This window comes from Acipenser ruthenus, chromosome 14 (genome assembly GCF_902713425.1).
Source record: "Acipenser ruthenus chromosome 14, fAciRut3.2 maternal haplotype, whole genome shotgun sequence".
Taxonomy (NCBI): domain Eukaryota; kingdom Metazoa; phylum Chordata; class Actinopteri; order Acipenseriformes; family Acipenseridae; genus Acipenser; species Acipenser ruthenus.
Window position 1 is genome coordinate 693,296 of NC_081202.1, and position 26,643 is coordinate 719,938.

The following is a 26,643-nucleotide window of genomic DNA, read 5'->3' on the forward strand; positions in this document are numbered from 1 at the left end:
TCAGCGCCTCTCTCTCTCTCTCTCAGTCCCGACCCTGCTGTGTGTGGAGGGGAGTGTGCAGACAGACTGCCCTGAGATCAGCGCCTCCTCTCTCTCTCTGTCCTGACCCTGCTGTGTGTGGAGGGGAGTGTGCAGACAGACTGCCCTGAGATCAGCGCCTCCACTCTCTCTCTCTCAGTCCTGACCCTGCTGTGTGTGGAGGGGAGTGTGCAGACAGACTGCCCTGAGATCAGCGCCTCCTCTCTCGCTCTCTCAGTCCTGACCCTGCTGTGTGTGGAGGGGAGTGTGCAGACAGACTGCCCTGAGATCAGCGCCTCTCTCTCTCTCTCTCAGTCCCGACCCTGCTGTGTGTGGAGGGGAGTGTGCAGACAGACTGCCCTGAGATCAGCGCCTCCTCTCTCTCTCTGTCCTGACCCTGCTGTGTGTGGAGGGGAGTGTGCAGACAGACTGCCCTGAGATCAGCGCCTCCACTCTCTCTCTCTCAGTCCTGACCCTGCTGTGTGTGGAGGGGAGTTTGCAGACAGACTGCCCTGAGATCAGCGCCTCCACTCTCTCTCTCTCAGTCCTGACCCTGCTGTGTGTGGAGGGGAGTGTGCAGACAGACTGCCCTGAGATCAGCGCCTCCTCTCTCTCTCTGTCCTGACCCTGCTGTGTGTGGAGGGGAGTGTGCAGACAGACTGCCCTGAGATCAGCGCCTCCTCACTCTCTCTCAGTCCTGACCCTGCTGTGTGTGGAGGGGAGTGTGCAGACAGACTGCCCTGAGATCAGCGCCTCCACTCTCTCTCTCTCAGTCCTGACCCTGCTGTGTGTGGAGGGGAGTGTGCAGACAGACTGCCCTGAGATCAGTGCCTCCTCTCTCTCTCTCTCTCACTCTCGTTTTTATTATTATTATTATTTATTTCTTAGCAGACGCCCTTATCCAGGGCGACTTACAATTGTTACAAGATATCACATTATTTTTACATACAATTGCCCATTTATACAGTTGTGTTTTTACTGGAGCAATCTAGGTAAAGTACCTTGCTCAAGGGTACAGCAGCAGTGTCCCCCCACCGGGGATTGAACCCACGACCCTCCGGTCCAGAGTCCAGAGCCCTAACCACCACTCCACACTGCTGTTTTGTACATGGTTAATGATCCTGAAACTTTTTTGATAACAGAAACTGTATAAACACGTCAGTGTTGAATTCAGCATTACCGTGTGCACTTAGAGCTCCACAATAAAATATTTATCTAAACCTCTGTCTCTGTTACTGGTGTCCTGGTCTGGCTTTATCACTCCTATCACTGTCACTGGTGTCCTGGTCTGGCTGGAGGACTCCTATCACTGTCACTGGTGTCCTGGTCTGGCTGGATCACTCCTATCACTGTCACTGGTGTCCTGGTCTGGCTGGATCACTCCTATCACTGTCACTGGTGTCCTGGTCTGGCTGGATCACTCCTATCACTGTCACTGGTGTCCTGGTCTGGCTGGATCACTCCTGTCTCTGTCACTGGTGCAAGCATTGTAAAGCACAGAGAGGTATGGTAAAGCATAGGGAAGCATTGTAAAGCACAGAGAGGTGTGGTAAAGCATAGGGAAGCATTGTAAAGCACAGAGAGGTATTGAAAAAACAAGTCAGTAAGATACAGTACACAACAAAATGTAAATGGAAAAAAGAGTCCCACACAACCAAACACCAGCACCAGCGTGTAGCGTCCTTCATTTCAGTGAAACAGCAGCGTGTAGGGTCCTTCATTTCAGTGAAACAGCAGCGTGTAGCGTCCTTCATTTCAGTGAAACAGCAGCGTGTAGCGTCCTTCATTTCAGTGAAACAGCAGCGTGTAGGGTCCTTCATTTCAGTGAAACAGCAGCGTGTAGCGTCCTTCATTTCAGTGAAACAGCAGCGTGTAGCGTCCTTCATTTCAGTGAAACAGCAGCGTGTAGCGTCCTTCATTTCAGTGAAACAGCAGCGTGTAGCGTCCTTCATTTCAGTGAAACAGCAGCGTGTAGGGTCCTTCATTTCAGTGAAACAGCAGCGTGTAGCGTCCTTCATTTCAGTGAAGCACCAGCGTGTAGCGTCCTTCATTTCAGTGAAACAGCAGCGTGTAGGGTCCTTCATTTCAGTGAAGCACCAGCGTGTAGCGTCCTTCATTTCAGTCCATGTTTAAAATGATCCTCAGTTTCACGTTTCAGATGTATTTCTTTAAGCAGGATAGACAGAAGTCTTGAGAGAACTCGTTTCTCAGGGGGGTCCTGGCCATGTTGTTGTGCTAGTAAAGCTTGTTGCGCTTGTGTCGGGTTAGCCTCGCTATCTGTTTCAGTCGAGTGCACCGGTACTGCACCTGTGCTTGTTGCGAGGGAGAGAAGGCAGTGGCCGAGCCACTGTGCCCCCCTGTCTGTGCCTCGCTCTGCGCTTCAGAAAGCGGTGGATGGTTACCCAACAAAGACGGGAGGGACCGCACAGCCGCAAGCACTCACACACACACACACACACACAGAGAGAGACACGCTGCGCGTCTCACAGCTCACTCCCTCAGGCTGTCTGAAGACTTGAACAAACAAAACGAGAGCGTTTCACAAGGAACTGCGAGAGAGAACGAGAGATCGTCACCGTGAGTTTTTTAAAGTTTCAACCGAAATGTCGTCCAGCAGAAGAGTGGGTTTTTATCGGCAAGACATCAGCAAGACGGTTTGGGATGTCCCGGATCGGTACACCGACCTGAAGTCCGTGGGTTCGGGGGCGTACGGAGCTGTGTGGTGAGGAAGCTGTATCTATCTATCTATTTATCTATCTATCTATCTATCTATCTATCTATCTATCTATCTATCTCTATATATACTGGGTTATTGCACGGCTCTGATTCATTGAGATCGAGGAAGGGAGCCTGGCAATCAAGCGTTGTTTATTTTTCTTGGGATTGCCCCCAGTGAATGACTTGCTGCTGCTTGTTGTAATTCGTTAAGTGTAACACTGAAACGGGGCGCTGCCGGTCCGTCCTGCACCGCGGAATACTAGAGATAAGGGAGTGCAATCTCTTGTTTTTATTTATGAGGGGCGAAGCGTAGTGGCTTTGCCCGGTTTGTGTGAAGCTTTGTGCTTCCCGTTCCGTGTGTCGGGTTTGTGTTTTGCTTTTGTTCATGGAAGGGCCAGCATGCTGGCTTCCGGGTTGCAGCCACCCCCGCCCGGCTCGGCTCGGCTCCGCTCCACTCCACTCCACTCCGCTCCACTCCGCTCCACTCCACTCCACTGTTGTCGGTCACACCGCTTCTTCACTGAAGAGTGGGACTCGTTATTTCGCAACATGTCTGTGTGACGTGTTTATGAACGCTGAAGCAGGCAGGTAGATAGCGCGAGACTCACAGGGGAGACAGGTAGTAGAAAATCCTCGATTGACATTTTCACTTTCAGCAGCATCTCATAGCCATGGGGTGCTTGAGTTTTAGGGGAGGGGTCACCCAACTAGTGAAGGAACAGAATTAGTCAAATACTGGGATATGAGAATAATGAGAGAATCTTCTGCAAATCAGAACCTGTATTTTAACTTAATGTATGTATTCTGCATTGAGAAAACATGTGTCTAATGGATAAGCCTGGCTCTCTATACTGTCAGGGGAGTGGAGGGGTGCTTTAATGATCCAGCGCTCTGTAGGAGAGTGGAGATCCATTCCGGGTTTTACTGTGAGTTTATTAAGACACACCTGAGCTTGTTACCTGTACACTGTATCTAATCAGTAAAACCTGGAATGCATAAAACCTGTGCAACAGGAGTCTTAATTCCATCCCTGCCTTGTATTTGGAGCAGGTAAAGCACACACACCTGGGCTGTCTCAATTGAGAGCCACACAGTGCTGCCTCATGCCTTACAGACAGGAATCCTTAGGGCTTAGATCATCTGCACATTGCAGGGGTCATGGGGTCTTGTGCATGTTTCTTGTCATGTTAGATCTGCACGTTGCAGGGGTCATGGGGTCTTGTGCATGTTTCTTGTCATGTTAGATCTGCACGTTGCAGGGGCTATGGGGTCTTGTGCATGTTTCTTGTCATGTTAGATCTGCACGTTGCAGGGGTCATGGGGTCTTGTGCATGTTTCTTGTCATGTTAGATCTGCACGTTGCAGGGGCCATGGGGTCTTGTGCATGTTTCTTGTCATGTTAGATCTGCACGTTGCAGGGGCCATGGGGTCTTGTGCATGTTTCTTGTCATGTTAGATCTGCTCGTTGCAGGGGCCATGGGGTCTTGTGCATGTTTCTTGTCATGTTAGATCTGCTCGTTGCAGGGGCTATGGGGTCTTGTGCATGTTTCTTGTCATGTTAGATCTGCACGTTGCAGGGGTCATGGGGTCTTGTGCATGTTTCTTGTCATGTTAGATCTGCACGTTGCAGGGGCCATGGGGTCTTGTTTCTTGTCATGTTATGGAACTGCTGTAGATATGCAGTGGGATTGATGTGAAACAGCAAAGTGTGAATTCCCAACCCCAAACAAAACAATAATAAACATTGCAAATAGAGGGTTCCTCTGCGTTGTCTGCGCTGTGTTCTGTTATTCAGAGCAGCACTGAAGTGGCCTCCGAAGCTGCCTTGATCTTGTGCTAACATGCACGAACAAGGAAGAGATTCCCTGAAGCAGCCCAGTACATGCAGGGTGCATTCTTTCAGCTGTCAGTAAATTAAACCCTTAAAACACCCCTACACTGCCACAGTGCAGACTGATCCACACCCACACACACACACACACACACACACTCACACACACTGCCACAGTGCAGACTGATCCACACCCACACCCACACCCATACCTACTACCACAGTGCAAACTGATCCACACCCACACACACACACACACACTCACACACACTGCCACAGTGCAGGCTGATCCACACCCACACCCACACACTCACACACACTGCCACAGTGCAAACTGATCCACACTCACACCCACACCCACACCCACACACTCACACACACTGCCACAGTGCAGACTGATCCACACCCACACACACACACTCACACACACTGCCACAGTGCAGGCTGATCCACACCCACACCCACACACTCACACACACTGCCACAGTGCAAACTGATCCACACTCACACCCACACCCACACACTCACACATACTGCCACAGTGCAGGCTGATCCACACCCACACCCACACACTCACACACACTGCCACAGTGCAGACTGATCCACACCCACACCCACACACACACACTCACACACACTGCCACAGTGCAGACTGATCCACACCCACACACACACACTGCTACAGTGCAGACTGATCCACACCCCCCCACACACTCACACACACTGCCACAGTGCAGACTGATCCACACCCACACCCCTACACTGCCACAGTGCAGACTGATCCTTACCCCAACCCCCCCCCACACACACACACGCACACAGTGCAGACTGATCCACACCCCCACACACACACACAGTGCAGACTGATCCACACACACACAGTGCAGACTGATCCACACCCACACATACACACAGTGCATACTGATCCACACACACACACTGCCACAGTGCAGACTGATCCACACCCACCCACACCCACACACACACACAGTGCAGACTGATCCACACACACACACACACACACACACAGTGCAGACTGAGCCACACACACACACAGTGCAGACTGATCCACACACACACACTGCCACAGTGCAGACTGATCCACACCCACACACACACACACACACACAAGCAGTGTTAAAAATAAGTTGTTATACAACTTCAGATAACTACTCTGATGGCATTTAAGTACTAGCAGGTTCTGTGCAGCAAGACTGTGAGCTTGTAAAAGGTACAGCACCACAATACAGCGCTGTAGCATTCCCAGGTGGAGGCGCTATATAAACTGGGCAGTATGAAGTCTGTATCTCAGATGCTGCCCTGCTGTGCACTCTCGTTGTTGACGCTGTGTTTCTGTGATTGACAGCTCCTCCACAGACAAGCGGACTGGATCTAAAGTGGCAATCAAGAAGCTGAACCGACCCTTCCAGTCTGAGCTGTTTGCAAAGAGAGCCTACAGAGAGCTGCGACTCCTCAAGCACATGAAGCACGAGAACGTGAGTCTCCTTCTCTACTGTCAGCACAGACACAGAGACACACTGATACACACACACACACACACACACACACACACTGATCCACTGGAGACACTCGCACAGAGAGCTGCGACTCCTCAAGCACATGAAGCACGAGAACGTGAGTCTCCTTCTCTACTGTCAGCACAGACACAGAGACACACTGATACACACACACACACACACACACACACACTGATCCACTGGAGACGCTCGCACAGAGAGCTGCGACTCATGAAGCACGAGAACGTGAGTCTCCTTCTCTACTGTCAGCACAGACACAGAGACACACTGATACACACACACACACACACACACACACACACACACGCTGATCCACTGGAGACACTCGCACAGAGAGCTGCGGCTCCTCAACATGAAGCATGAGAACGTGAGTCGAGGAGAGTGAGAGTGTTCAGCATCAACAATGTAGCTTGGTAGCCCAGTCTGTAAACTGTGTGACTGGAGTGGGGCTGGAGACTGCGGTTGTGAGCAGGAGGGGGCAGGTCTGTACAGCGCAGAGACACTAGGAACATGCTCACTGATTGCCCAGCTCCCCAGCCACTGTCCTTCACAGTCCTTCACATAGAACAGCCATTGCAGTTAACATGGGGATTATACAAGGAAGGCTTTCAGGTAGCTTGTTTTCCATGCTGGGCTTTAGGATGCTTTCACAGTAAATGGAGACAACATTATGTACTCTTCTTATTAATGAAAATCACCAAATCCACTTCCATTAATTGAGGGAATAAGAGGGGGCAGGCAGAGCAGTACTGGAGTGGAGTGCTGGTTGGCTGGCTGGCTGGGAGAGAGCCGGGCGGGCAGGCAGGGAGAGGGGCAGGCAGGCAGGGAGACGGGCGGGCAGGCAGGGAGACGGGCGGGCAGGCAGGGAGACGGGCAGGCAGGCAGGCAGGGAGACGGGCAGGCAGGCAGGGAGACGGGCAGGCAGGGAGACGGGCAGGCAGGGAGACGGGCGGGCAGGCAGGGAGACGGGCAGGGAGACGGGCAGGCAGGCAGGTAGACGGGCAGGCAGGCAGGCAGGCAGGGAGACGGGCAGGGAGATGGGCAGGCAGGCAGGGAGACGGGCAGGGAGACGGGCAGGCAGGCAGGGAGACGGGCAGGGAGACAGGCAGGCGGGCAGGGAGACGGGCAGGGAGATGGGCAGGCAGGCAGGGAGACGGGCAGGGAGACGGGCAGGCAGGCAGGGAGACGGGCAGGCAGGCAGGGAGAGGGGCAGGCAGGCAGGGAGACGGGCAGGCAGGCAGGGAGACGGGCAGGCAGGCAGGGAGACGGGCGGGTAGGCAGGGAGACGGGCAGGCAGGGAGACGGGCAGGCAGGCAGGGAGACGGGCGGGCAGGCAGGGAGATGGGCAGGGAGACGGGCGGGCAGGCAGGGAGACGGGCAGGGAGACGGGCGGGCAGGCAGGGAGACGGACAGGCAGGCAGGGAGACGGGCAGGCAGCGAGACGGGCAGGCAGGCAGGAATGCAATCTAGGGAGGTCCAGTTGTAGTGCTACTTTGCAAAGTCATCGCAGCTCAGTAAAGCATTGTAACCCTGCCCTTGAGTATGAGGGTCCAGTGATCTGAAGGGATAGAGCCCCGCCTCCTCCATTTCTCATCTCGCTATTGGTCCCTCCAGGTCATTGGGCTGGTGGATGTGTTCACCCCTGACGTCTCATTGGACAGATTCCAGGACTTGTGAGTTGCTGCTCCTTTTTTAATATTATTGTTATTATTCATGAACATTCACTGAGAAAACACAACACTCATCTTAATAATAATGCATGAATATATGACTTCCTGTGTATAAATAAATATCTGCATTCCTTGTAAACCTTGAACTCTTTATAGAAACGTGGCCGCTTTCTCAAATCTGTGTGCTTGTGTAAAACAAGGGGGGAATGGAGAAGCTCTGTGATTTCAGATCAATGCTTGTTCTTTTGAAGCAGTCCAGTGTTCCAGGGCACTGGTAACCCAGCCTCAGTGTCGTAGACACGCCCTGCTTGTAAACAGGTTTGAGAGCCTGGGGGCTGCTGGACGGGTCTTCAGAGGGACTGCTCGTTCTCTTTGTGCCCTGTGGCTGCTGGATTGCGTTGGCTGTTTCGAGTGATCAGTGGGCTTGTTTCACTCCTCATGTTCTGAATTTGACGGTGTGTGTGAGCTTGAGGTTGAATGTGCATTGTTCACTTCCTGTGTGAGGCTGGAAGGTGAGGTTAGCTCTTCGGTGGTGTGAGCGTGTGCAGAACAGGATCCCACTCACAAGCTGTGCAGCAGCTTTACCCCCCAATACAAAACCTAGAAAAGACAGTGCCTGGATTGAGTGCAAACACAATGCCATTGAGAGGTTTCTCAGCCAGGTTACATCACATGTATTGCACGTATCTGTGAGACAGTCTGTGACTCTCACAATTAGCAGATGAAGCCCAGATTTGTTTCTTTGCAAACCGCACACGTGGTGTCAAGCAGCAGAGTCACAAGTAGCTCTGCCTTTACTCCCCTTGCAATGTCTGCAGCTCAGCCCACTGTGACTAATGCATTTCAGTGTAGGAGGCAGAAGACATGCACACTCTCTCACTCTCTCACTCTCTGCAGCTACCTGGTGATGCCCTTCATGCACACTTCTCACTCTGCAGCTACCTGGTGATGCCCTTCATGCACACTCTCTCACTCTGCAGCTACCTGGTGATGCCCTTCATGCACACTCTCTCACTCTACAGCTACCTGGTGATGCCCTTCATGCACACTTTCTCACTCTCTCACTCTGCAGCTACCTGGTGATGCCCTTCATGCACACTTTCTCACTCTGCAGCTACCTGGTGATGCCCTTCATGCACACTCTCTCACTCTCTCCTCCCTGCAGCTACCTGGTGATGCCCTTCATGCACACTTTCTCACTCTGCAGCTACCTGGTGATGCCCTTCATGCACACTTTCTCACTCTCTCACTCTGCAGCTACCTGGTGATGCCCTTCATGCACACTTTCTCACTCTGCAGCTACCTGGTGATGCCCTTCATGCACACTCTCTCACTCTGCAGCTACCTGGTGATGCCCTTCATGCACACTCTCTCACTCTCTCCTCCCTGCAACTACCTGGTGATGCCCTTCATGCACACTCTCTCACTCTGCAGCTACCTGGTGATGCCCTTCATGCACACTCTCTCACTCTGCAGCTACCTGGTGATGCCCTTCATGCACACTCTCTCACTCTGCAGCTACCTGGTGATGCCCTTCATGCACACTCTCTCACTCTCTCACTCTGCAGCTACCTGGTGATACCCTTCATGCACACTCTCTCACTCTGCAGCTACCTGGTGATGCCCTTCATGCACACTCTCTCACTCTCTCCTCCCTGCAGCTACCTAGTGATGCCCTTCATGGGCACTGACCTGGGCAGGATCATGAAGCTGGAGAGGCTGACGGAGGACCGCATCCAGTTCCTGGTCTACCAGATCCTGAAGGGCCTCAAGGTGATAGTGCAAGAGAGAGTGAGAGGCGGTATCACCCAGAGAGAGAGAGAGAGAGAGAGAGAGAGAGAGAGAGAGAGAAAGTGAGCCAATATCACCCAGCGAGTGTGAGAGTGAGAGTGAGCCGGTATCTATTAGACAGCGCCTCCTGTATGTGCAGCAGTGTGAGTGTGAGAGTGAGCTGGTATCTATTAGACAGTGCCTCCTGTATGTGCAGCAGTGTGAGTGTGAGAGTGAGCTGTTATCTATTAGACAGTGCCTCCTGTATGTGCAGCAGTGTGAGAGTGAGAGTGAGCCGGTATCTATTAGACAGTGCCTCCTGTATGTGCAGCAGTGTGAGTGTGAGAGTGAGCTGGTATCTATTAGACAGTGCCTCCTGTATGTGCAGCAGTGTGAGAGTGAGAGTGAGCTGGTATCTATTAGACAGTGCCTCCTGTATGTGCAGCAGTGTGAGAGTGAGAGTGAGCTGGTATCTATTAGACAGTGCCTCCTGTATGTGCAGCAGTGTGAGAGTGAGCTGGTATCTATTAGACAGTGCCTCCTGTATGTGCAGCAGTGTGAGAGTGAGAGTGAGCCGGTATCTATTAGACAGTGCCTCCTGTATGTGCAGCAGTGTGAGAGTGAGCTGGTATCTATTAGACAGTGCCTCCTGTATGTGCAGCAGTGTGAGAGTGAGAGTGAGCTGGTATCTATTAGACAGTGCCTCCTGTATGTGCAGCAGTGTGAGTGTGAGAGTGAGCTGGTATCTATTAGACAGTGCCTCCTGTATGTGCAGCAGTGTGAGAGTGAGAGTGAGCTGGTATCTATTAGACAGCGCCTCCTGTATGTGCAGCAGTGTGAGTGTGAGAGTGAGCTGGTATCTATTAGACAGCGCCTCCTGTATGTGCAGCAGTGTGAGAGTGAGCTGGTATCTATTAGACAGTGCCTCCTGTATGTGCAGCAGTGTGAGAGTGAGAGTGAGCTGGTATCTATTAGACAGCGCCTCCTGTATGTGCAGCAGTGTGAGAGTGAGAGTGAGCTGGTATCTATTAGACAGTGCCTCCTGTATGTGCAGCAGTGTGAGAGTGAGAGTGAGCTGGTATCTATTAGACAGTGCCTCCTGTATGTGCAGCAGTGTGAGTGTGAGAGTGAGCTGGTATCTATTAGACAGTGCCTCCTGTATGTGCAGCAGTGTGAGAGTGAGAGTGAGCTGGTATCTATTAGACAGTGCCTCCTGTATGTGCAGCAGTGTGAGTGTGAGAGTGAGCTGGTATCTATTAGACAGTGCCTCCTGTATGTGCAGCAGTGTGAGAGTGAGCTGGTATCTATTAGACAGTGCCTCCTGTATGTGCAGCAGTGTGAGAGTGAGCTGGTATCTATTAGACAGCGCCTCCTGTATGTGCAGCAGTGTGAGAGTGAGCTGGTATCTATTAGACAGTGCCTCCTGTATGTGCAGCAGTGTGAGAGTGAGAGTGAGCTGGTATCTATTAGACAGCGCCTCCTGTATGTGCAGCAGTGTGAGAGTGAGAGTGAGCTGGTATCTATTAGACAGTGCCTCCTGTATGTGCAGCAGTGTGAGAGTGAGAGTGAGCTGGTATCTATTAGACAGTGCCTCCTGTATGTGCAGCAGTGTGAGTGTGAGAGTGAGCTGGTATCTATTAGACAGTGCCTCCTGTATGTGCAGCAGTGTGAGAGTGAGAGTGAGCTGGTATCTATTAGACAGTGCCTCCTGTATGTGCAGCAGTGTGAGTGTGAGAGTGAGCTGGTATCTATTAGACAGTGCCTCCTGTATGTGCAGCAGTGTGAGAGTGAGCTGGTATCTATTAGACAGCGCCTCCTGTATGTGCAGCAGTGTGAGAGTGAGCTGGTATCTATTAGACAGTGCCTCCTGTATGTGCAGCAGTGTGAGAGTGAGAGTGAGCTGGTATCTATTAGACAGCGCCTCCTGTATGTGCAGCAGTGTGAGAGTGAGAGTGAGCTGGTATCTATTAGACAGTGCCTCCTGTATGTGCAGCAGTGTGAGTGTGAGAGTGAGCTGGTATCTATTAGACAGTGCCTCCTGTATGTGCAGCAGTGTGAGAGTGAGAGTGAGCTGGTATCTATTAGACAGTGCCTCCTGTATGTGCAGCAGTGTGAGAGTGAGCTGGTATCTATTAGACAGCGCCTCCTGTATGTGCAGCAGTGTGAGAGTGAGCTGGTATCTATTAGACAGTGCCTCCTGTATGTGCAGCAGTGTGAGAGTGAGAGTGAGCTGGTATCTATTAGACAGTGCCTCCTGTATGTGCAGCAGTGTGAGAGTGAGCTGGTATCTATTAGACAGCGCCTCCTGTATGTGCAGCAGTGTTTGTGTAATAGGCTGAATTGCTCACTGCTCTTCTCTTTCTTCTTTCCACAGTATATCCACTCATCAGGAATCATTCACAGGGTACCTGCACTCCGTCCACACTTGTACAGGGATTCACTTTCATTTCATTCACACTTTAAAGCATGCAAGCTTTTAGTTCTGTAATCAGCATTTATCTTAAAACACCAAATGTCCACCTTTCATGGTAGTAATGTAACTTTGTATGTTTGGTTAAAGGTGCTATGACTGTTGGGTGTATAATTAAGGGATAATGACATTGCTGTTGTGTGATACGAGGTAATAATGGAGTTAATAAAGCCTGAGACCGGATCTCAAGGAACTGGTCACAGCAATGTCATTATCACTGCTATACCCCAACCTTGTAAAGTGAGTTCTGCACCTGTGCTTGCCTGAAGTAATCCCTGCAGTCCAGTGAAAGGGGTTCTGTTTCTGAGAGCAGGGCTCCGGAGTCCCTGTCCAGCGTTTCCTCAGTAAGCAGTGCTTTTAGAACAGCTGGCCTCTCAGCCCTGCTTTATTGAGCAATAACAGAACAGCTGGCACCTCAGCCCTGCTTTATTGAGCAATAACAGAACAGCTGGCCTCTCAGCCCTGCTTTATTGAGCAATAACAGAACAGCTGGCCTCTCAGCCCTGCTTTAGTGAGCAATAACAGAACAGCTGGCATCTCAGCCCTGCTTTAGTGAGCAATAACAGAACAGCTGGCATCTCAGCCCTGCTTTATTGAGCAATAACAGAACAGCTGGCCTCTCAGCCCTGCTTTATTGAGCAATAACAGAACAGCTGGCCTCTCAGCCCTGCTTTATTGAGCAATAACAGAACAGCTGGCACCTCAGCCCTGCTTTATTGAGCAATAACAGAACAGCTGGCACCTCAGCCCTGCTTTATTGAGCAATAACAGAACAGCTGGCCTCTCAGCCCTGCTTTATTGAGCAATAACAGAACAGCTGGCACCTCAGCCCTGCTTTATTGAGCAATAACAGAACAGCTGGCCTCTCAGCCCTGCTTTATTGAGCAATAACAGAACAGCTGGCACCTCAGCCCTGCTTTATTGAGCAATAACAGAACAGCTGGCCTCTCAGCCCTGCTTTATTGAGCAATAACAGAACAGCTGGCCTCTCAGCCCTGCTTTATTGAGCAATAACAGAACAGCTGGCCTCTCAGCCCTGCTTTATTGAGCAATAACAGAACAGCTGGCACCTCAGCCCTGCTTTATTGAGCAATAACAGAACAGCTGGCACCTCAGCCCTGCTTTATTGAGCAATAACAGAACAGCTGGCCTCTCAGCCCTGCTTTATTGAGCAATAACAGAACAGCTGGCCTCTCAGCCCTGCTTTATTGAGCAATAACAGAACAGCTGGCCTCTCAGCCCTGCTTTATTGAGCAATAACAGAACAGCTGGCCTCTCAGCCCTGCTTTATTGAGCAATAACAGAACAGCTGGCCTCTCAGCCCTGCTTTATTGAGCAATAACAGAACAGCTGGCCTCTCAGCCCTGCTTTATTGAGCAATAACAGAACAGCTGGCCTCTCAGCCCTGCTTTATTGAGCAATAACAGAACAGCTGGCCTCTCAGCCCTGCTTTATTGAGCAATAACAGAACAGCTGGCATCTCAGCCCTGCTTTATTGAGCAATAACAGAACAGCTGGCATCTCAGCCCTGCTTTATTGAGCAATAACAGAACAGCTGGCCTCCATAGAACACAATGGGAGAGCAGGGCCCGGCTGTTATATCATGAAAATGAATTGGATTTAATTGCACCATCTACTGGTGCCAACACAGACCAACACGTTTAGCTTCAGTTCACCCAGCAGTAAAGCCATGCTTGTGTGAAACACGTCAAGCTTCATGAGGCAAGACCCTATTGAGACTCACAGTACTATCTCCGAGATGCTGCTCGCCACAAACGTGCTCCTGTCAGCAAGTACAAAGTACATTAGAGGCGACCCCACAGTTAAACACAGATAGCACAGCAATGCAGGCATGGGAATAAGACTCCCATTCACTGCATTCAACCAGATGGGACTGTGGGCTTAGTCAGCCCCTGTGTATAGGCTGTTCTGTTCATGGTGCTGTCCCAAAGTGAATCCCCTGGACTGCGATCCCTCCCCAGAGGCACTGCAGTGCATGCTGGTACAGTGCCTGTAGTAAGTATTCACCCCCCTTGGACGTTTTCAGTTTGTTGTGTTACAACCTGAAACCTTGATGCATTTAAATGGGCTTTATTTTCCTTTGATTTACAAACCTACTCAACACTTTGAAGAGGCTAGAGAATTTTCATTGTGAAACAACAGTTAATGAAAATAAAAAAACTGAAATGTCTTGGTTAGATAAGTATTCACCCCCCTGAGTCAATACTTGGTAGAAGCACCTTTGGCAGCAATTACAGCTGTGAGTCTTTTGGGGTAAGTCTCTACCAGGTTTGCACATCTGGATCGTGCAATATTCGCCCATTCTTCTTGGCAAAATTGTTCAAGCTCTGTCAAGTTGGATGGGGATCGTTGGTGGACAGCAATCTTCAAGTCTTGCCACAGATTCTCAATCGGATTCAAGTCCGTGCTTTGACTGGGCCACTCTAGGACATTCACTTTCTTGTTTTTAAGCTACTCCAGTGTCGCTTTGGCTGTGTGCTTGGGGTCATTGTCCTGCTGAAAGGTGAGTCTCTGTCCCAGTCTTGGGTCTTTTGCCTGTATTTAGCTCCATCGATTTTGCCCTCTACCCTGACAAGCTTCCCAGTCCCTGCCGATGAAAAGCATCCTCATAGCATGATGCTGCCACCACCATGCTTCACAGTAGGGATGGTGTTACCTGGGTGATGTGCAGTGTTGGGTTTTGCAAATTCCAAGCGGGATTTTACAGGGGCTTTTTTCAGAAATGGCTTCCTTCTTGCCACTCTTCCATACAGGCCAGATTTGTGGAGTACCTGAGCTATTGTTGACACATGGACAGTTTCTTCCATCTCAGCCATGGAACGCTGTAGGTCTTTCAGTGTTGTCATTGGCCTCTTGCTGGCTTCTCTGACCAATGCCCTTCTAACCCGGATGCTCAGTTTGGGAGGATGGTCAGCTCTAAGCAGATTCTGGGTGGTGCCGTATACCTTCCACTTCTTAATGATCGACTTGACTGTGCTCCAAGGGATATTCAATGCCTTTGAAATATGTGCCTTTCCACAACTTTATCCCAGAGTTGTTTTGAAAGCTCCTTGGTCTTCATGGTAGTATCTTTGCTTTGAATGCACTACCCAACTGTGGGGCCTTACAGGGACAGGTGTATTTAATCTGAAATCATGCGAACCTCTTTTATTGCACACAGATGGACTCCATTTAACTTATTGTGTGAATTCTGAAGGCAATTGGTTGCACCTGAGCTTATTTAGGAGTGTCATAGCAAAGGGGGTGAATACTTATCTAATGAAGACTTTTCAGGTTTTTATTTTTAAACCCCCCCCCTATTTTTTTCACATATTGAAAGTGTTGAGTAGGTTGTGTAAATCAAAGGGAAAAAAATCCCATTTAAATGCATCAAGATTTCAGGTTGTAACACAACAAACTGTGAAAACGTCCAAGGGGGTGAATACTTACTATAGGCACTGTACATTTCATCATATAGCCGATGTATTTAGTATACATTAGATCTGAAGTGTAGGAGGGTTCAGGTACAGTGTGGTCAGGTGAAGTGTAGGAGGGTTCAGGTACAGTGTGGTCAGGTGAAGTGTAGGAGGGTTCAGGTACAGTGTGATCAGGTGAAGTGTAGGAGGGTTCAGGTACAGTACAGTGTGATCAGGTGAAGTGTAGGAGGGTTCAGGTACAGTGTGATCAGGTGAAGTGTAGGAGGGTTCAGGTACAGTGTGATCAGGTGAAGTGTAGGAGGGTTCAGGTACAGTGTGGTCAGGTGGAGTGTAGGAGGGTTCAGGTACAGTGTGGTCAGGTGAAGTGTAGGAGGGTTCAGGTACAGTACAGTGTGATCAGGTGAAGTGTAGGAGGGTTCAGGTACAGTGTGATCAGGTGAAGTGTAGGAGGGTTCAGGTACAGTGTGATCAGGTGAAGTGTAGGAGGGTTCAGGTACAGTGTGATCAGGTGAAGTGTAGGAGGGTTCAGGTACAGTGTGGTCAGGTGGAGTGTAGGAGGGTTCAGGTACAGTGTGGTCAGGTGAAGTGTAGGAGGGTTCAGGTACAGTACAGTGTGATCAGGTGAAGTGTAGGAGGGTTCAGGTACAGTGTGGTCAGGTGAAGTGTAGGAGGGTTCAGGTACAGTGTGATCAGGTGAAGTGTAGGAGGGTTCAGGTACAGTGTGGTCAGGTGAAGTGTAGGAGGGTTCAGGTACAGTGTGATCAGGTGAAGTGTAGGAGGGTTCAGGTACAGTGTGATCAGGTGAAGTGTAGGAGGGTTCAGGTACAGTGTGGTCAGGTGGAGTGTAGGAGGGTTCAGGTACAGTGTGGTCAGGTGAAGTGTAGGAGGGTTCAGGTACAGTGTGGTCAGGTGAAGTGTAGGAGGGTTCAGGTACAGTGTGGTCAGGTGAAGTGTAGGAGGGTTCAGGTACAGTGTGGTCAGGTGAAGTGTAGGAGGGTTCAGGTACAGTACAGTGTGATCAGGTGAAGTGTAGGAGGGTTCAGGTACAGTGTGGTCAGGTGGAGTGTAGGAGGGTTCAGGTACAGTGTGGTCAGGTGAAGTGTAGGAGGGTTCAGGTACAGTGTGGTCAGGTGAAGTGTAGGAGGGTTCAGGTACAGTGTGGTCAGGTGAAGTGTAGGAGGGTTCAGGTACAGTGTGGTCAGGTGAAGTGTAGGAGGGTTCAGGTACAGTACAGTGTGATCAGGTGAAGTGTAGGAGGGTTCAGGTACAGTACAGTGTGATCAGGTGAAGTGTAGGAGGGTTCAGGTACAGTACAGTGTGGTCAGGTGAAGTGTTGGAGGGTTCAGGTACAGTGTGATCAGGTGAAGTGTAGGAGGGTTCAGGTACAGTACAGTGTGATCAGGTGAAGTGTAGGAGGGTTCAGGTACAGTGTGATCAGGTGAAGTGTAGGAGGGTTCAGGTACAGTGTGCTCAGGTGAAGTGTAGGAGAGTTCAGGTACAGTACAGTGTGATCAGGTGAAGTGTAGGAGGGTTCAGGTACAGTGTGATCAGGTGAAGTGTAGGAGGGTTCAGGTACAGTGTGATCAGGTGAAGTGTAGGAGGGTTCAGGTACAGTACAGTGTGATCAGGTGAAGTGTAGGAGGGTTCAGGTACAGTGTGATCAGGTGAAGTGTAGGAGGGTTCAGGTACAGTGTGATCAGGTGAAGTGTAGGAGAGTTCAGGTACAGTACAGTGTGAGCAGGTGAAGTGTAGGAGGGTTCAGGTACAGTGTGCTCAGGTGAAGTGTAGGAGGGTTCAGGTACAGTACAGTGTGATCAGGAGAAGTCTAGGAGGGTTCAGGTACAGTGTGGTACAGTGTGGTCAGGAGTTCGCTCCTGTTTGTTGGTTTCAATTCTTACTCAAAATCTTGAACTCCTCTATTCCTCCCAGGACCTCAAACCTGGAAATCTGGCCGTCAACCAGGACTGTGAGTTAAAGGTAACCCGTGTTTATAATTGAGTGTGAGATTTAATGGGGGCTGAGTGCTGGTTCTTGTAGCAGTCTGTCTGTCTGTCTGTGTATGTGCTTGCGAGTGTGTTGTGCTGTCTGATTTGAATTTTATGCATTGTTATATATATATATATATATATATATATATATATATATATATATATATTTTTTTTTTTTTTCTTAGAAGACATGCAGTAAAGGCTTATTTTACCAGAGTAACCCTCCTGGATACTGGTGCCCTGAGGAGGAATTCCCCTGAACGCTGGTGTTTCTCCTGCCCCCCCTGTACCCCTAAATACTCATGTCTCTGACTCCCTCCTCTCTGGTTCCAGATCCTGGACTTCGGTCTGGCCCGGCATGCGGACAGTGAGATGACGGGCTACGTGGTGACGCGCTGGTACCGAGCTCCAGAGGTCATCCTCAACTGGATGCACTACACCCAGACAGGTGAGCCCCTCCACACAACACTCACTGTGAGCCAGGCTGGGTGCTGGAGCCCCTGATCAGTCAGGTGCACTGTGAACCAGGCTGGGTGCTGGAGCCCCTGATCAGTCAGGTGCACTGTGAACCAGGCTGGGTGCTGGAGCCCCTGATCAGTCAGGTGCACTGTGAACCAGGCTGGGTGCTGGAGCCCCTGATCAGTCAGGTGCACTGTGAACCAGGCTGGGTGCTGGAGCCCCTGATCAGTCAGGTGCACTGTGAACCAGGCTGGGTGCTGGAGCCCCTGATCAGTCAGGTGCACTGTGAACCAGGCTCAGTGCTGGAGTCCCTGATCAGTCAGGTGCACTGTGAACCAGGCTTGGTGCTGGAGCCCCTGATCAGTCAGGTGTACTGTGAACCAGGCTGGGTGCTGGAGCCCCTGATCAGTCAGATGCACTGTGAGCCAGGCTGGGTGCTGGAGTCCCTGATCAGTCAGGTGCACTGTGAACCAGGCTGGGTGCTGGAGTCCCTGATCAGTCAGGTGCACTGTGAACCAGGCTGGGTGCTGGAGCCCCTGATCAGTCAGGTGCACTGTGAGCCAGGCTGGGTGCTGGAGTCCCTGATCAGTCAGGTGCACTGTGAACCAGGCTGGGTGCTGGAGTCCCTGATCAGTCAGGTGCACTGTGAACCAGGCTGGGTGCTGGAGTCCCTGATCAGTCAGGTGCACTGTGAGCCAGGCTGGGTGCTGGAGTCCCTGATCAGTCAGGTGCACTGTGAACCAGGCTGGGTGCTGGAGCCCCTGATCAGTCAGGTGCACTGTGAACCAGGCTGGGTGCTGGAGTCCCTGATCAGTCAGGTGCACTGTGAGCCAGGCTGGGTGCTGGAGTCCCTGATCAGTCAGGTGCACTGTGAACCAGGCTGGGTGCTGGAGTCCCTGATCAGTCAGGTGCACTGTGAGCCAGGCTGGGTGCTGGAGTCCCTGATCAGTCAGGTGCATTGTGAACCAGGCTGGGTGCTGGAGTCCCTGATCAGTCAGGTGCACTGTGAGCCAGGCTGGGTGCTGGAGTCCCTGATCAGTCAGGTGCACTGTGAACCGCACCCTTCTCCTGTCGAGGTGTCGGAGAGGAAGTGTTATCCGGCCCGACTGTCTCAGGTCTGATTCCCTGTGTCTCTCTCTCTCTCAGTGGATATCTGGTCGGTCGGCTGCATCATGGCTGAGATGCTGTCTGGGAAGCCTCTCTTCAAGGGGAACGATCGTATCCTTTAACGGGGAGACCCGTCTCTCCATGCGGTTCCTGAACACACTGTGACCCCAGCTGACGGGTCCACACATCCATTCACACACACAGCTGAGATCTTGAGTAGAATAGATTCACGGGGGAGGGAGGTGTGTCTGTGTGTCGCTGGGTCCTGTCTCACAGGGGAGGGAGGTGTGTCTGTGTGTCGCTGGGTCCTGTCTCACAGGGGAGGGATGTGTGTCTCTGGGTCCTGTCTCACAGGGGAGGGAGGTGTGTCTGTGTGTCTCTGGGTCCTGTCTCACAGGGGAGGGAGGTGTGTCTGTGTGTCGCTGGGTCCTGTCTCACAGGGGAGGGAGGTGTGTCTGTGTGTCGCTGGGTCCTGTCTCACAGGGGAGGGATGTGTGTCTGTGTGTCGCTGGGTCCTGTCTCACAGGGGATGGATGTGTGTCGCTGGGTCCTGTCTCACAGGGGAGGGATGTGTGTCGCTGGGTCCTGTCTCACAGGGGAGGGATGTGTGTCGCTGGGTCCTGTCTCACAGGGGAGGGATGTGTGTCGCTGGGTCCTGTCTCACAGGGGAGGGAGGTGTGTCTGTGTGTCGCTGGGTCCTGTCTCACAGGAGGGAGGTGTGTCTGTGTGTCGCTGGGTCCTGTCTCACAGGGGAGAGATGTGTGTCTGTGTGTCGCTGGGTCCTGTCTCACAGGAGGGAGGTGTGTCTGTGTGTCGCTGGGTCCTGTCTCACAGGGGAGGGATGTGTGTCGCTGTGTCCTGTCTCACAGGGGAGGGAGGTGTGTCTGTGTGTCGCTGGGTCCTGTCTCACAGGGGAGGGATGTGTGTCGCTGGGTCCTGTCTCACAGGGGAGGGATGTGTGTCGCTGGGTCCTGTCTCACAGGGGAGGGATGTGTGTCGCTGGGTCCTGTCTCACAGGGGAGGGATGTGTGTCGCTGGGTCCTGTCTCACAGGGGAGGGAGGTGTGTCTGTGTGTCGCTGGGTCCTGTCTCACAGGGGAGGGATGTGTGTCGCTGGGTCCTGTCTCACAGGAGGGAGGTGTGTCTGTGTGTCGCTGGGTCCTGTCTCACAGGGGAGGGATGTGTGTCGCTGGGTCCTGTCTCACAGGGGAGGGATGTGTGTCGCTGGGTCCTGTCTCACAGGAGGGAGGTGTGTCTGTGTGTCGCTGGGTCCTGTCTCACAGGAGGGAGGTGTGTGTGTGTCGCTGGGTCCTGTCTCACAGGGGAGGGAGGTGTGTCTGTGTGTCGCTGGGTCCTGTCTCACAGGGGAGGGAGGTGTGTCTGTGTGTCGCTGGGTCCTGTCTCACAGGGGAGGGAGGTGTGTCTGTGTGTCGCTGGGTCCTGTCTCACAGGGGAGGGATGTGTGTCGCTGGGTCCTGTCTCACAGGGGAGGGAGGTGTGTCTGTGTGTCGCTGGGTCCTGTCTCACAGGAGGGAGGTGTGTCTGTGTGTCGCTGGGTCCTGTCTCACAGGAGGGAGGTGTGTCTGTGTGTCGCTGACTATTTCCAGAACCCCCTTGACGTTGACCCCCAGATCTGGACCAGCTGACAGAGATCATGAAGATCACAGGGACGCCGACACAGGACTTCATTCACAAGCTGCAGAGCCAGGACGTGGGTTTTTTCACTTCACTTCCACCCTGCAATACACATTGAGAAACAGGATGTAGAATAAACCCCAATATTGCTGTGAAACGGCCCTCTGAAACAGCTTTGTATCACTTTAACAAGTCTGTTAGTTAGGTCTCATTAAAATAGGTATACTGTTTATAGGTATTTTTTTTACCTCAGATTGGCGGGTTTTATTATTAAACACAGAAGAAACAAAGTCAAAGCTTTATTCTCTTCTTCTCTATTCCCTTTTATTCCAGGCTAAGAATTACATCATGAGTTTACCCAAAGTCCAGAAGAAAGACTTGCAAGCGCTTTTTTCAAAAGCAAACCCTCTAGGTAGGTGCGCTGTGGTTTGAAAAGGTCAGAATATTCACTTCAGAAATTCCTGGTACAGGACAGTGCTGGAGAGCCCAGGCTTCAAGCTCAGTATTGAAGCGTCCCACAAAAGGGCAGCTGAGGGTTTTAATGATCAATATCTAAGAGTCAACAGTGCTGGAGAGCTGAGAGAGTCTGTGTGTGATGCAGTGCTGGTCTGTGTGTGATGCAGTGCTGGTCTGTGTGTGCGATGCAGTGCTGGTCTGTGTGTGTGATGCAGTGCTGGAGAGCTGAGAGAGTCTGTGTGTGCGATGCAGTGCTGGTCTGTGTGTGCGATGCAGTGCTGGTCTGTGTGTGTGATGCAGTGCTGGTCTGTGTGTGTGATGCAGTGCTGGTCTGTGTGTGTGATGCAGTGCTGGTCTGTGTGTGTGATGCAGTTCTGGTCTGTGTGTGTGATGCAGTGCTGGTCTGTGTGTGTGATGCAGTGCTGGTCTGTGTGTGCGATGCAGTGCTGGTCTGTGTGTGTGATGCAGTGCTGGTCTGTGTGTGTGATGCAGTGCTGGTCTGTGTGTATGATGCAGTTCTGGTCTGTGTGTGTGATGCAGTTCTGGTCTGTGTGTGTGATGCAGTGCTGGTCTGTGTGTGATGCAGTGCTGGTCTGTGTGTGTGATGCAGTGCTGGTCTGTGTGTGTGATGCAGTGCTGGTCTGTGTGTGTGATGCAGTTCTGGTCTGTGTGTGTGATGCAGTGCTGGTCTGTGTGAATGCTGTGTGTGATGCAGTGCTGGTCTGTGTGTGTGATGCAGTGCTGGTCTGTGTGTGTGATGCAGTGCTGGTCTGTGTGTGTGATGCAGTGCTGGTCTGTGTGTGTGATGCAGTGCTGGTCTGTGTGAATGCTGTGTGTGATGCAGTGCTGGTCTGTGTGTGTGATTCAGTGCTGGTCTGTGTGTGTGATGCAGTGCTGGTCTGTGTGTGTGATGCAGTGCTGGTCTGTGTGTGTGATGCAGTGCTGGTCTGTGTGTGATGCAGTTCTGGTCTGTGTGTGTGATGCAGTGCTGGTCTGTGTGAATGCTGTGTGTGATGCAGTGCTGGTCTGTGTGTGTGATGCAGTGCTGGTCTGTGTGTGTGATGCAGTTCTGGTCTGTGTGTGTGATGCAGTGCTGGTCTCTGTGAATGCTGTGTGTGATGCAGTGCTGGTCTGTGTGTGCGATGCAGTGCTGGTCTGTGTGTGTGATGCAGTTCTGGTCTGTGTGTGTGATGCATTGCTGGTCTGTGTGAATGCTGTGTGTGATGCAGTGCTGGTCTGTGTGTGTGATGCAGTGCTGGTCTGTGTGTGCGATGCAGTGCTGGTCTGTGTGTGTGGTGCAGTGCTGGTCTGTGTGTGATGCAGTGCTGGTCTGTGTGTGTGATGCAGTGCTGGTCTGTGTGAATGCTGTGTGTGATGCAGTGCTGGTCTGTGTGTGATGCAGTGCTGGTCTGTGTGTGTGATGCAGTGCTGGTCTGTGTGTGTGATGCAGTGCTGGTCTGTGTGTGTGATGCAGTGCTGGTCTGTGTGTGCGATGCAGTGCTGGTCTGTGTGTGTGATGCAGTGCTGGTCTGTGTGTGATGCAGTGCTGGTCTGTGTGAATGCTGTGTGTGGTGCAGTGCTGGTCTGTGTGTGTGGTGCAGTGCTGGTGTGTGTGATGCAGTGCTGGTCTGTGTGTGTGATGCAGTGCTGGTCTGTGTGTGTGATGCAGTGCTGGTCTGTGTGTGTGATGCAGTGCTGGTCTGTGTGTGTGATGCAGTTCTGGTCTGTGTGTGTGATGCAGTGCTGGTCTGTGTGTGGTGCAGTGCTGGTCTGTGTGTGATGCAGTGCTGGTCTGTGTGTGTGATGCAGTGCTGGTCTGTGTGTGTGATGCAGTGCTGGTCTGTGTGTGTGATGCAGTGCTGGTCTGTGTGTGTGTGATGCAGTTCTGGTCTGTGTGTGTGATGCAGTGCTGGTCTGTGTGTGGTGCAGTGCTGGTCTGTGTGTGATGCAGTGCTGGTCTGTGTGTGATGCAGTGCTGGTCTGTGTGTGATGCAGTGCTGGTCTGTGTGAATGCTGTGTGTGATGCAGTGCTGGTCTGTGTGTGTGATGCAGTGCTGGTCTGTGTGTGTGATGCAGTGCTGGTCTGTGTGTGATGCAGTGCTGGTCTGTGTGTGTGATGCAGTGCTGGTCTGTGTGTGTGATGCAGTGCTGGTCTGTGTGTGTGATGCAGTGCTGGTCTGTGTGTGATGCAGTGCTGGTCTGTGTGTGATGCAGTGCTGGTCTGTGTGTGTGATGCAGTGCTGGTCTGTGTGTGTGATGCAGTGCTGGTCTGTGTGTGATGCAGTGCTGGTCTGTGTGTGTGATGCAGTGCTGGTCTGTGTGATGCAGTGCTGGTCTGTGTGTGATGCAGTGCTGGTCTGTGTGTGGTGCAGTGCTGGTCTGTGTGTGGTGCAGTGCTGGTCTGTGTGTGTGATGCAGTGCTGGTCTGTGTGTGATGCAGTGCTGGTCTGTGTGTGTGACGCAGTGCTGGTCTGTGTGTGTGACGCAGTGCTGGTCTGTGTGTGTGACGCAGTGCTGGTCTGTGTGTGTGACGCAGTGCTGGTCTGTGTGTGACGCAGTGCTGGTCTGAGTGTGACGCAGTGCTGGTCTGTGTGTGATGCAGTGCTGGTCTGTGTGTGATGCAGTGCTGGTCTGTGTGTGTGATGCAGTGCTGGTCTGTGTGTGTGATGCAGTGCTGGTCTGTGTGTGATGCAGTGCTGGTCTGTGTGTGATGCAGTGCTGGTCTGTGTGTGTGATGCAGTGCTGGTCTGTGTGTGTGATGCAGTGCTGGTCTGTGTGTGTGATGCAGTGCTGGTCTGTGTGTGTGACGCAGTGCTGGTCTGTGTGTGATGCAGTGCTGGTCTGTGTGTAATGTGCCTCGCTGTCCCCAGCGGTCAGTCTGCTGGAGAAGATGCTGGTTCTGGACGCTGAGCGGAGGATCACAGCGGCCGAGGCGCTGGCTCACCCGTACTTCGAGTCGTACCGAGAACCCGACGAGGAGACCGAGGCTGAGCCCTACGATGAGACCCTGGACCACACAGACATGCCTGTGGAGCAGTGGAAACGTGAGAGAGAGAGAGAGAGAGAGAGAGAGAGAGAGAGAGAGAGAGAGAGAGATGTATTATTAAGACTGCTGTTTTGTTTTATTAAAACCTTTTTTGATTACTTCAATAATGTTTCATATACTGAAAACCAGGCTGCTACTGTTTCTATAATTCATTTGAATAGTATTTAAAATGAAATGTGTAATTAAAGCTTAGTGCAGAGCGATGTCTATCTGGTATCCTTGGTGTTATTTTTAGTTTGCTGATTAATTCAATTAGCAGGAACAAGTGTGAGTGGGGATTGCATAGCAGTTTGATCCATTCCTAGTTTCACTATGAGTTTAGTAAGACTCTCCTGAGCTTGTTACCTTGTTAACAAGGTGTGAGTGAAATTGCATTGCAATAGGAGTCTTATTCCCATGCATGGTGAGTGAGGTATTGGAGGGATTGGAGGAGTCTGACTCTCTGTCTCTCTCTCTCTCTCTCTCTCTCTCTGTGTCTCTTTGACTCTCTATGTGTGTCTCTCTCTCTCTCTCTCTCTCTCTCTCTCTCTCTCTCTCTCTCTCTCTCTCTCTCTCTCTCTCAATTCAATTCAATTCAATTCAATAAGCTTTATTGGCATGACAGGAATAAACAAGTTTTGCCAAAGCAAAATAAACCTACAAACAGACAGGTACAATGTATAAACAGACACAATGAAAAGACAATTTTCAGTGCAGGTTAATTTGTTTCTCTTAGACTGTGGCAGGCAGTCACATATTCAGCAGCTAGTGCACATGTTATCCCCACCTCTCCTAAAAATATTTGTAGTTTTTCAGTTTCTGAGAGGTGTGTGAAGTCACTGATGTGACTCATGAATTTGGGTATGAATGTGTCCCTGAGCAGCTTGTATTTGGGGCAGTGCAGTAGGAAGTGGAGCTCTGTCTCTATGTGGTCTAAATCACAGCGCTCACACAGTCTCCTCTCTCTGGGTCTCCACGTGGCTCTGTGTCGACCCTTTTCGATTGCTAATGTGTGGTCGCTCAATCTGTATTTGGTCAGTAGTTGTTTTTGTTTTTGGTCTTTAACTCTGACCAGATATTCTGCCAGGGCGTCTGGTCTGTTTAAACTCTGGTAGCACTCTAATTTATGCTGTGATTTTACTTGGCTCTCCCAGTGTATCAGGTATTTGTTTTTCAGGGTGGTGGTTATTTTAGATATCATTGGGGCCTGATTAGAGCAGCTCTTCTGAGGCTCTATGATGCTGATCTGGTTCTCCTCACAGAGCTTCTCCATCATGTAGTTGATGGTCTTTTTATTTGGGTAGCTCTCCTGGCTCTTCAGGGCCTTGAACTGGTAGGAGTCGGGGTTGCTTTGGTTCAGGTGGCTCCAGTACCTCAAAGCTCTCTTTTGTACAGTGAGCAGTAAGGGAAGACGTCCTAGCTCAGCTCTACAAGCATTGCTGGGAGCATTTCTGTGCAACTGCAAGATGTTTTTGCAGAATTCTAAATGTAAGATTTCTGTTGGACTTTTGTCCCAATTACTATATTCACAATTCTCTCTCTCTCTCTCCCCCCCCCCAGGTCACACGTTCACGGAGATCCTAACCTTCATGCCCACAGTGCTGGAGTCTAGAGAGACGTCGCTGTGATGCTGGAGTGGAGCGGGCTGGCTGTGTGCGCTGAGGGGAGAAGGGCAGCATTGCTACACATGCAATCAACAGGAACTGCACCAGAGAACTATCCCAGCCTGACTTCAAACACACAACCAGGAAACCTGAGTGGGACGCTCGGTACTGAGATCAGGGATGGAAATAAGACTCCTATTGCACAGCAGTGTCGCCCATGCCAGCTTTGTTAGCCCCAGTGTGTATAGATAACAAGCTCAGATGTGTCTTATTAAACCCACAGTAAAACCAGGAATGGGTCAGTCATGTTTTCATCCCAGGTCTACCATAACCTCATTCATTTCAACATCACTGCTAAAATCTCTCCATTCACACCGGTCTGTCTGTCTTTCTGTTGCTGTCTGATGTCTACATAAAAGAAAACGATAGTGTCACTGTAGCCATAGAAATGTTGTACAGCCATTAACCAAGCAGTCTCTCTGTGGGGACACCTTGACTATAGCACTCCCTGTGGGGACACCTTGGCTATAGCACTCCCTGTGGGGACACCTTGACTGTAGCGCTCCCTGTGGGGACACCTTGACTATAGCACTCCCTGTGGGGACACCTTGGCTATAGCACTCCCTGTGGGGACACCTTGACTGTAGCACTCCCTGTGGGGACACCTTGACTATAGCACTCCCTGTGGGGACACCTTGGCTATAGCACTCCCTGTGGGGACACCTTGACTATAGCACTCTCTGTGGGGACACCTTGACTATAGCACTCCCTGTGGGGACACCTTGGCTATAGCACTCCCTGTGGGGACACCTTGACTGTAGCACTCCCTGTGGGGACACCTTGACTGTAGCACTCTCTGTGGGGACACCTTGACTATAGCACTCCCTGTCGGGACACCTTGACTATAGCACTCTCTGT

General features: G+C 51.3%; 1 protein-coding gene across 3 annotated transcripts; it reads left to right on the forward strand.

The window, feature by feature from the left end:
* The first annotated feature begins 1,751 nt into the window (after nucleotides 1-1,751).
* Nucleotides 1,752-26,643, forward strand: LOC117419844 (mitogen-activated protein kinase 12-like). Of its 3 annotated transcripts, XM_058985471.1 has the most exons (12): nucleotides 1,752-2,740; nucleotides 5,934-6,063; nucleotides 7,720-7,778; nucleotides 9,437-9,548; nucleotides 11,920-11,949; nucleotides 17,382-17,429; nucleotides 17,774-17,888; nucleotides 19,046-19,117; nucleotides 20,637-20,716; nucleotides 20,974-21,052; nucleotides 23,967-24,140; nucleotides 25,682-26,643. In XM_058985471.1, exons 1-12 carry the CDS (start codon nucleotides 2,622-2,624, stop codon nucleotides 25,747-25,749), a joined length of 1,086 nt encoding a protein of 361 aa, XP_058841454.1. In that variant the 5' UTR covers nucleotides 1,752-2,621; the 3' UTR covers nucleotides 25,750-26,643. The 3 variants fall into 3 exon arrangements, with proteins under 3 accessions (XP_058841454.1, XP_058841455.1, XP_058841456.1); XM_058985472.1 differs by lacking the exons at nucleotides 1,752-2,740; nucleotides 5,934-6,063 and adding an exon at nucleotides 6,167-6,202; XM_058985473.1 differs by lacking the exons at nucleotides 1,752-2,740; nucleotides 5,934-6,063 and adding an exon at nucleotides 6,321-6,330.

Coding starts and splice junctions, on each gene's coding strand:
- LOC117419844 (XM_058985471.1), top strand. CDS start 2,622: ATGTCGTCCAGCAGAAGAGTGGGTTTTTATCGGCAAGACATCAGCAAG. Junction 21,053..23,966: donor TTCAAAAGCAAACCCTCTAG/GTAGGTGCGCTG, acceptor CGCTGTCCCCAG/CGGTCAGTCTGCTGGAGAAG. Junction 24,141..25,681: donor GCCTGTGGAGCAGTGGAAAC/GTGAGAGAGAGA, acceptor CCCCCCCCCCAG/GTCACACGTTCACGGAGATC.